Consider the following 9,107-nt stretch of genomic DNA (forward strand, 5'->3'; position numbering starts at 1 on the left):
TTTTTTTCATTTTTGGGTTGATTAGTAAAGGTAGGCTTTGGATTCCAGTTCATTCTTTATTCTCTTTAAATCCGGAAGAGAACTGGCAGCTGTAGGGCTTCTCTTTTTCATRGTTTCTGTGGAAGTGAAATATTGCTGTAACCCAGGTATATTGTTGATGCCTTCTAGTATAAAGGAAAGAGACAGTGTTCAGCCTCTAGCCTTAACACAGTGCCAAGCGCGGGCCACAATTTCCTGTTAGAGCTGGCTTGAGTTTGCTTTTGCAGAGAATCTAGGTGTGAGCTCTTGCTTTTATAGTATTTAATCTTTTGTTATTTAAGTAAACTTTAAAAGCTGCATTATATAGTCTCAAACAGCTAGTAGTTGTCAATGTTAAAAGCTTGCACATTATTTGTAGTCTCATTTTGTTGATGTTCAGGCAGACTTAGATTCAGAAAATTCATTTCCAGATTATATATTATATTCTGCAGTCCATTTTTTCTTCTTTAGTATAAAAACAGTAATTTAATTTTTAGTTTAAGGGTATTTTTTTCAAATTTTGACTTGTTCTTGAAATTATTTCCTGACGTTAACCTTGTCGTTCAGTGGTCAATTTGAGAGTAAATAGCTAAAACATAGATGTGGCCATAGATGTGGCCTCATCCATGTTTTTGTAATTATTGCACTGATACATCTCTACTTCTTTTGGAGAGCAGTTTTCTGAGTTATCCTTGAATTGCATTTGCATCTTTCATAGAGTGATTTTTTTTTCTTTTGTTAACAACACATTTTTATTTTACTTGATTACTACTGATAAGCTCTTATCTCTCAGAAAATACGATCACTGGTTTCTAAATACCTTGTTTTATGCTACAGTGCTACATTTCTTCCCATTCCTTCTATTGCACTCGTGGGAAGAAATGGATAAGTTTATCATCCACACACTTGTGTATCTTTGTGTATCCAGTCCTTCCTCCCCCTCTCCCAATTTTGCATTTGGGTTCCCCCCGTTTCCTTAACAAACTTGGACGCTTTGCATCGCTCATTCATTCAAGTCCTGAATGAGATTAGTCCTCAGATCAGCTCTTGGGGCTTCTCTGCTGGGAACCACCCTCTTTGGGTGTAATTGTAGTCCATTCCCTTTAGGCCAGTTACTATCACTTGATGGGAAAGTCCCATTCTTTTAGGGCACTGCTACTTCTTGACTTTCCTGTTTGTGCATTGCTTCTCTGTTTCCCTAGAGTGAATCTTACTCTTTTTTTTTCTTTTTTTTTCCCTTTTCCCCCAGTCTTCTGAGATTACTCAGTAGCTTAGTATCACCACAAAGGGTGGTGCTTATCTTTGATACTCTAGTGAGATAAATAGGAAATTGCACATTTAAGCAAATGTTTCAGATTTTATGCAGGCACAGATAGTGCGGAAACAGCTTTTCATGCTGCTGAAAAGTGAGATTTAATAAAAACTCTACATATCCACAGGAAGGCAAGAATTCTTTTGCCATTAGAGAAGGGATCTTATGGGATGGGCAGCAGTTCTGCGGGTTCTGCTCTGTTGTGGGGCTGAGATCCAAGTACAAGATTCTGCTCTTCARCTTCATAGCAAGAATTTAAATCATGGTCTTTATCTTTGCATCTAAATGTTTTAAGCAGATTACGGRTAGATTTGAGTTTCTTTCCTCTTTGCTGGAATGGTTCTGTTCACAGCAAGTGATTTCTGTATTTGCAGAGCAGCTTCTTGAACTCATCTCCCACACTGACTGCAGCCATTGAGCTGCTGCAGTTCTCTCTGATCAGGAAAGTTTGCCTTCCACAGTCTGGTAGCATCTGATAGCAGATTGCTGTATAAAAATCCCTCTGTGCATCTCATCATYGAATTAGCCTTGTTTTGTGCTTAAAAAATGTATTTTAGCAGCAATAAGGCTGGACGTGTATTTTACAATTTGAGATGTTGCATAACCTGAATGTGTTTAGGGAAGCATGTATTAAATTAGTTATAACCATCGCTGTTTAACGTATTGACTAAAATAGATCTAAAAGGCTCCTTATATCTCTCAAGGSGATGACTCAGAAACATGAGCAAGGCAGACGTCTGCAATGCAAAGCCAGAACACCTGTGTTGGAACTGTGGCATGGATGGATTTGGGTTTTTTTTTATTCTTTTTAATGAACAGTTTTGCTGTTTATTAATGAAGTAATGCCATTATGAGGGTCTGCCTTTCTCACCTTGGCAACATAGGAAAGTGCTGGCAGAAATGCAATAATCCATGACAACATTCTTGCACGGCTTTGTTAGAAGTTAAATCCCAACCATTCCTGCAGTTAAATGATCAGATTAAATGAAAATGCTGTGTTGCTAGTGAATAAATACAAACTGAATGTATTGTAATAGTCAATGTGCATGCTTTCCTGGCCCTGCAGGGTTGTTGCCATTTTAGTCTTTGAACAACACTTGGCTTTGCTGCATATTGGTTTGGCAGTGTTGTCCTTTGATGGTTGATTTGCATGTTAGGATGAAGTTTGAAAAAGCCATGCTGCATTTCCACACAGCTTCTATTCWTACTTTCCTTTTTTAAGGAATAAAACCCCAATGATTTGTCAATTTAAAGTCACTTTTTCCATTTTTTTTTCCAAATTGCTAAAACTTTATCAAATTAAAACCAGCTTTTATTGATATAGAAGCACAGGAAGGACTTGTGTATGTYAGCCTTTTGAGGAAATCCAAGCATAGTCTGGTGGATGTTGTCCTTTTAAGGTTATAGGATCAGGACAAGTTGATTTTGAGGCATACCTTGGGGCCCGAGTGGGATGGTTCTGGGTTATTTCAGTGTGAACATATGAGTGACTTATGTGTGAGTCCCTTTACAGTCAGGGCAGGCTGAGGCTGGGAATTGCGGATAATTAAGGCAAAAAAAAAAAAGAGATTTCTTTTTCCCATGGTTTACTGTTAACGTTTGTTTCCTCTCAGTACTGTTCAAGTGCTCTTTATGTGATTCTTCACTTCATTTTTATCTTCTGCAGTAAAATATGTGCTGTTTTATTTCATGCCATTTCTTCTGGTTCTTTTTACCAAATCTTTTTCTTTTTTTTTTTCTGTATTTGCTTAAGAAACATTGTGCATATGAGTCACTTTTGGAGAGTTTTATTAAATATCATAGATGTCTACTTAAATATCATGAAATAATATAAGAAAATTACTTGTTCAGGCTTCTGGCCAGCAGTGCGGCTTCTGCTCTGCCTCATGTAAGCCATATCCAGGTTTGACTATSGAGACAGGAAGCATTAACGAGGTGGATTACAATCCATAACAACCAAACTGATCAAAGTCTTTGCCACGACTCAATAAAAAGGGGAAGAAAGCATCCTTTTAGCAACAGATTTTATCACTCATGCCCCTCTAACTTTCTGTTTGCTTTAAGGATGAACAGAGCAGATAAAAAATTGAGTAGGGATAGAAACAGTGAAGTGTAAAATTAAAGACAAAAACCCGCATATTAGTAGAGTTGAAATGTAAATTCCGTGTCTAGGTAAGAAGGCCAGCAGGGTTGTAAACAGAACTAGTAAGGATCATTGTGTCCAGCTGGAATTAACTCACTGTGCACCCTTGTGAGTGCACAGGGGTGTGAGTGGTCAGGATACCTAGTAGGATATGCAGTATCCATGGCCAGGGAGGGRTATTAGGTGGTAGTGGAAACTACTGCAGTGCAATAATGTTAATCTCATGATCTAATTTGCAAATTGATGACAGCTGAAATACATCCTTATCATGACTTGTATGATGTGTTCACTTGSTAGGTAAAGCGTTCGAGGAGCAAAGGAGGACTGGCTGGGCCCGATGGTACCAAGTCAGTTTTTGGGCAGATGTGTGCAAAAATGAGCTCTTTCAGCCCCGACAGCCTTCTGCTACCGCATCGGGTCTGGAAAGTCAAGTTTGTTGGTAAGAATTCCTACTTCCCATCTACTTAGCTGTAACTTTACTGTTTTTTCTTTTATTTTTTTCTTAAAATGGTAGGTAATAAAAAGACTTTTTAAATCATTGCTGCGGGGGGGAAGTCTGCAACATTAGTTGAAATGGGTCTGCAGTTGTCCTTAAATTCCAAAGGCATCCATTTTGCTGACAGTGAACACTCTCCAAACCTAAACCTGCTTATTCAGGTGTCAGATTTAATAGATAATCCTGCCTAACTGGCTTTACTTGAGCTGTTTTTACTATTTGTATGTCACTTTGAGCTTTCTGATGAAAAATAACAGCGACTGCATCTACTCTGTGTGTGTAGGCGTGTGGGTGTGTATTTAGAACTATATCTAAATCCATGTTTATCAGTGTAAGATATCACTTAGGAATCACATGTTGCCTGGTCTATCTTTTCCTCATGAAGTATTATTTATGCTCTGGCAAAATTTTTTGAAATAGAAACTGTTCTATTTCAGTAATTTTATAGATAATATGATTTTTGTAAGGAACAGAAAATCCCCCAGTCTGCAAGGAAAACAAAAGTRTTTTCATATGAATGCATATGACAGTGTAGCTTCTAGCACACTTCTGTTTAATCACTCATGCTTATAGAAAGAAACATCTTTTATTTGAAGACTGAATTTAGAAACATGTTTTTGAAACAGTGTGCAAACTGTAAGCATTTCTGTATTCTTTTTTTTCTTTTCCAGGGGAATCTGTGGATGATTGTGGTGGAGGTTATAGCGAATCAATCGCAGAAATGTGTGAGGAGCTGCAGAATGGACTGACCCCTCTGTTGATTGTGACACCAAATGGAAGAGATGAATCTGGAGCTAACAGAGATTGCTTCCTATTAAATCCTGCTGCCAAGTCTCTCTTGCACATGAACATGTTTCGTTTTCTGGGTAACAGCTTTGTAGCAGTGTGATGTTCTAATTGTGTTACATGAACACAAGATTGTGACCCTTTAGAAAAATATGTATGTTTCAATTTGCAGGTGTGCTGTTGGGCATTGCTATCCGCACTGGGAGCCCTCTGAGTCTCAACCTGGCTGAACCTGTATGGAAACAGCTTGCAGGAATGAACCTGACTATTGCTGATCTCAGTGAAGTAAGCATGATGTTTCTGCATAGGGATGTAACTTGGAGAAGACAAGCAGACTCTAGAATGATTGTTTTTCTCGGCTGGTTGTCTTCTCTGATGTCTTTCTGCATGGTTATAGAATTTTGACTGTCTTTCTACATTTTGAGCTAGCATGGGAGGATTGCTTGTACTCCCTGTTAAATTTAAGCCTTTTAAAAGAAGTTAAATAAACTGAATTCCAGAGCACTCAAATCTACTCTTGGGTTTGACTAGATAAATATTTGTGGCAGAGCTCCTTGCCAGGAAGCTTTTCCGTAGCTGGTCCTGTCTTTCCTGCTAAGGTGCAGAAAATCATAAACGTTTAGTTTCTGTTCATTGAACTTTCTAATGGAGACTAACAGGTCTTTGTTACAAAGATTTACTTTTCACCTACTGTCATCTAGAAATGTACTTACTGTAACAGCATGGAGCCATTTACTTGTCAAGAAAGTGATTCCTTTTGTACCAAAACCAGCTTTCAAATACATAGAGGTGATTATGTTTTTAAGCTTTAAATCCATTTTCTTATATAATAGTTTCTTCACAAACGTTACCCAAAAAGACTGGAAACTAGAACATGTCCCCTCCTACCCTCCAGAATAATGTGATTTTTGTGTAAAACACCGAGCCATTCTATTGCTTTGCAGTTCAGTTAGGTGGTTGGTGGTCAGACATTTGACACCGTGGTTTTGGTAGATGGCACCTGATGCAGTGCTTTAGRTATGGCAGAGACATTGTAATAAAACAAATAATCTGATCTTAACTTACAGTTGGATTTTTTTCAATAGGTTGATAAAGATTTTATTCCTGGGCTTATGTACATTCGAGACAACGAAGCTACTTCAGAAGAGTTTGAGGCTATGAGCCTGCCATTCACTGTGCCTAATGCAAGCGGTCAGGACATTCAGTTGAGCTCCAAGTACACTCATATCACACTGGAGAACAGAGCTGAATATGTGAGGCTGGCAATAAACTACAGGTTTGTTTAATAAGTCAAATTATTCCAGTGCATAATCATTACTTTTTTTTAAGAAAATGAAGACRTTATAAACAATATTTCTTTAACCTCCAGTGTGATGTATTTTAATAATTTATATGACTATAGTTGGATTTTCTGATCTGTTTTTATCTACTGAAGGAGAAAATATTAACCATATATTTTAGGAAATAGCTTTTAAAACTTGGGAAATAAATTAATAGGCATGACTGTAAATTTTAATAGCCCCTTTCACAGGACAGTTTTGCAGGGGAAACGTCCTGTCCATCTGTTTCTTCCTATATGATGTAGACTTAAGGTCTCATGTGACAAGTGTCTGTCAGTGTTCTCTGGTACATAGCTGGGAGTATGGACGGAGTGCATTGATACAGTAATAAATATTAGGTTAAATAATTGCTGGAAATGGTGCTTCTAGGAATGTGAATGTATTGGGAATGTTTCTCTGCAGGCTTCATGAATTTGACGAGCAAGTTGCAGCGGTTCGTGAGGGCATGGCCCGCGTCGTGCCTGTTCCCCTGCTGTCCCTCTTCACCGGCTACGAACTGGAAACTATGGTACCAGTTTCTGCTTTGCTACCACTGTCGGATTGAGTGAGATGCTTCACTCTCCCTGATCTAAAGCCCACGTTTGAGGACTGTTGACAGTGTTCACTCTTTAATTGCAAATGTTTGATCAAAACGAAGACTAGAAGATGTTGTACTTCCCTGTTGGTGATAAATAGGCTACTTTGATATAAATAGGTTACTTTGATAAAATTGAGCAGGGACGCAAAGAATAATTTTTGTAAGCAAAAAGCATTATCTTTTGATCTGACAGCATGGTGRTGTAAGGTTCTAAGTAGTATTTGTAGCTCTGCATTGTTAAAGGTGAGTTGGATGTGCTCTTCTCAGTAAAAYGTTAAATACAGAGATAAGGAGATTATTTTTTTTGCCCCATGATGGGAAGATCTTTGAGGGAAGAAATCACCTGTAATTGATTTGAACAGTCTTTCCTAGTGTGCTTTTTTTCTTTTTTTATTTATTTAAAAATTATTTTTTCAGGTCTGTGGAAGCCCAGATATTCCACTTCACCTTCTGAAATCTGTAGCAACCTATAAAGGCATCGAGCCAACAGCTTCCTTGATACAGTGGTTCTGGGAGGTGATGGAATCCTTCTCCAATACAGAGCGCTCTCTCTTCCTGCGTTTTGTGTGGGGCAGGACCAGGTTGCCCAGGACTATTGCAGACTTCAGAGGGAGAGACTTTGTTATTCAGGTAGGCAGAGCGGGCGGAGGAGTTAAATTTAACTAAGTAATAGTGAAGGGGTGGTAGCATGTCAGATAAGAGAATATTTCAGATATTCTCTGATTTCAGTGAACTTTCAATGTCAGATTTCATTGTATATTTGACAGTGCAAGAGAGACCAATAATGTGCATGAATGTTTTCTCTTTTGCTTTGGTTCTGTGTATTTATGTCTCACAAGTGGATATTGCTTTTATTAAGATTCCCCACTGTTTGCTTTGCTAGCTGTCACCAGTTGTTTTGGCTGGCATTTATTTAGCATTTTGTTAAGTTCTTTAGACATTTCAGCTTAATTCAGCTAAACAAAATTTTAATTTGAAATCAGGCTTCGATGTAGTTGATGTTTAATTCTTTTAATTYTTCCCAACCATATATTTATAATCAAAGAAGTTCATATTTTGCTTTTCTGTTTTATTGAGTGTAGGGAAAATGGTTTTCATTCTTTGAGAAATGGTAGAATCAGAATAACAAGTGTAACATCTTGTTTAACAAAAAAATCTCTTTTTTTTTGTGTATCATCTCAAWCCTGATTTGGACAGCGAATGAGAAATACCGTGCTTTTGGCTTTTGGCAGGTGCTGGATAAATACAATCCTCCAGACCACTTCCTTCCCGAGTCATACACCTGCTTCTTTCTGCTGAAGCTGCCCAGATACTCCTGCAAGCAAGTTCTAGAGGAAAAATTGAAGTATGCCATTCACTTCTGCAAGTCCATCGACACTGACGACTACGCCCGGATAGCGCTGACGGGAGAGCCCGCTGCCGATGACAGCAGCGACGATTCGGATAACGAAGACGCGGATTCTTTTGCTTCAGATTCTACCCAGGACTACTTAACAGGGCATTAAGAGTGTAATAGGAGGGGCTTGTCACAAGCACCGAGGCAAAATGCCAAAATGACAATGAAGCCAAGGACAGTTTATAGCTCAGAATATAGAATATGTATAGCCAGAGTTACGCTAATCTGTTGGACACAGGGGAAGTGTGTTTGCTACTCACGGTAGGAACTAAAGGTTACAGCTTAAATCATCAGCTTAGAATAAATGGCACAGTATGTGGGCATTTAACATTTATTTTAAGAGCTGAAAGTGGCCCCCCCGTAATGCTGCACTATATTTAGAACCTTTGTGTTTACTGAAGTGTTGTAAATGTTTATATAAATATGGTAGTGCAGCATCCAAAAGGCAGCAAAACCTTTTAAATTGTGGGTGCAATAGTTTTTTTTGTTAGTTTTTTTCATATAAAGTGTTGTGTTCTGTGCATCTTCTTGATTGTATATTGGAAATACTGTGCAACAACTAAATAGTATTATAAATATTTCAATTAACTTTACTAGAAGTTTGTTAAAGATTTTTGAACATTGAATAACATTATTCCTTGAAATTCTTCTATAGATAATAAAAAATGGCCATTAGRTTTACTTCCACCCCTGATTTGTATATTTTAGCTTACGCATTATGTATCTCAAATTTGATACCTTTCTGCAAACAGCATCATAATTCTTATCATGGAAAGTGTACTGTATATAATTTGTGCCATGTAAATGCAAAAGTTATAATTTCCATCCAAATAAAAGTTCTGTCACAGAAAATATTACTGTGTTTTTAAGGCCGTACAGCTGGATATTGTTACAACTATACTGAGAGTTTTTTTCTGAAGTTTGCAACTCTTGGAAAGTATTTGTACTTTCTCTGCTGTTGATCCCCAGATGACTTTTGCCAATAACAGTGAATTTATTCCTTGTAATTTTGTCAGAAACAGTGTGGGTTTTTTTTTTT

The 9,107-nt window shown here is 37.7% G+C and overlaps 1 protein-coding gene across 1 annotated transcript in view; it reads left to right on the top strand.

The window, feature by feature from the left end:
- The window catches only part of LOC112943125 (E3 ubiquitin-protein ligase HERC2), a 102,007-nt gene extending 93,141 nt beyond the window's left edge, over positions 1–8,866 (top strand). Inside the window, exons 86-92 of the mRNA XM_026034241.1 lie at positions 3,771–3,912; positions 4,641–4,835; positions 4,928–5,040; positions 5,841–6,031; positions 6,498–6,603; positions 7,090–7,302; positions 7,905–8,866. Of these exons, the coding sequence (XP_025890026.1) occupies positions 3,771–3,912; positions 4,641–4,835; positions 4,928–5,040; positions 5,841–6,031; positions 6,498–6,603; positions 7,090–7,302; positions 7,905–8,177 (1,233 nt within the window). The 3' untranslated portion in view covers positions 8,178–8,866. The remainder of the gene's footprint in view (positions 1–3,770; positions 3,913–4,640; positions 4,836–4,927; positions 5,041–5,840; positions 6,032–6,497; positions 6,604–7,089; positions 7,303–7,904) is intronic.
- The last annotated feature ends 241 nt before the right edge of the window (positions 8,867–9,107 follow it).

Source organism: Nothoprocta perdicaria, unplaced genomic scaffold (assembly GCF_003342845.1).
Source record: "Nothoprocta perdicaria isolate Ctin4 unplaced genomic scaffold, notPer1 scaffold_140, whole genome shotgun sequence".
NCBI lineage: Eukaryota > Metazoa > Chordata > Aves > Tinamiformes > Tinamidae > Nothoprocta > Nothoprocta perdicaria.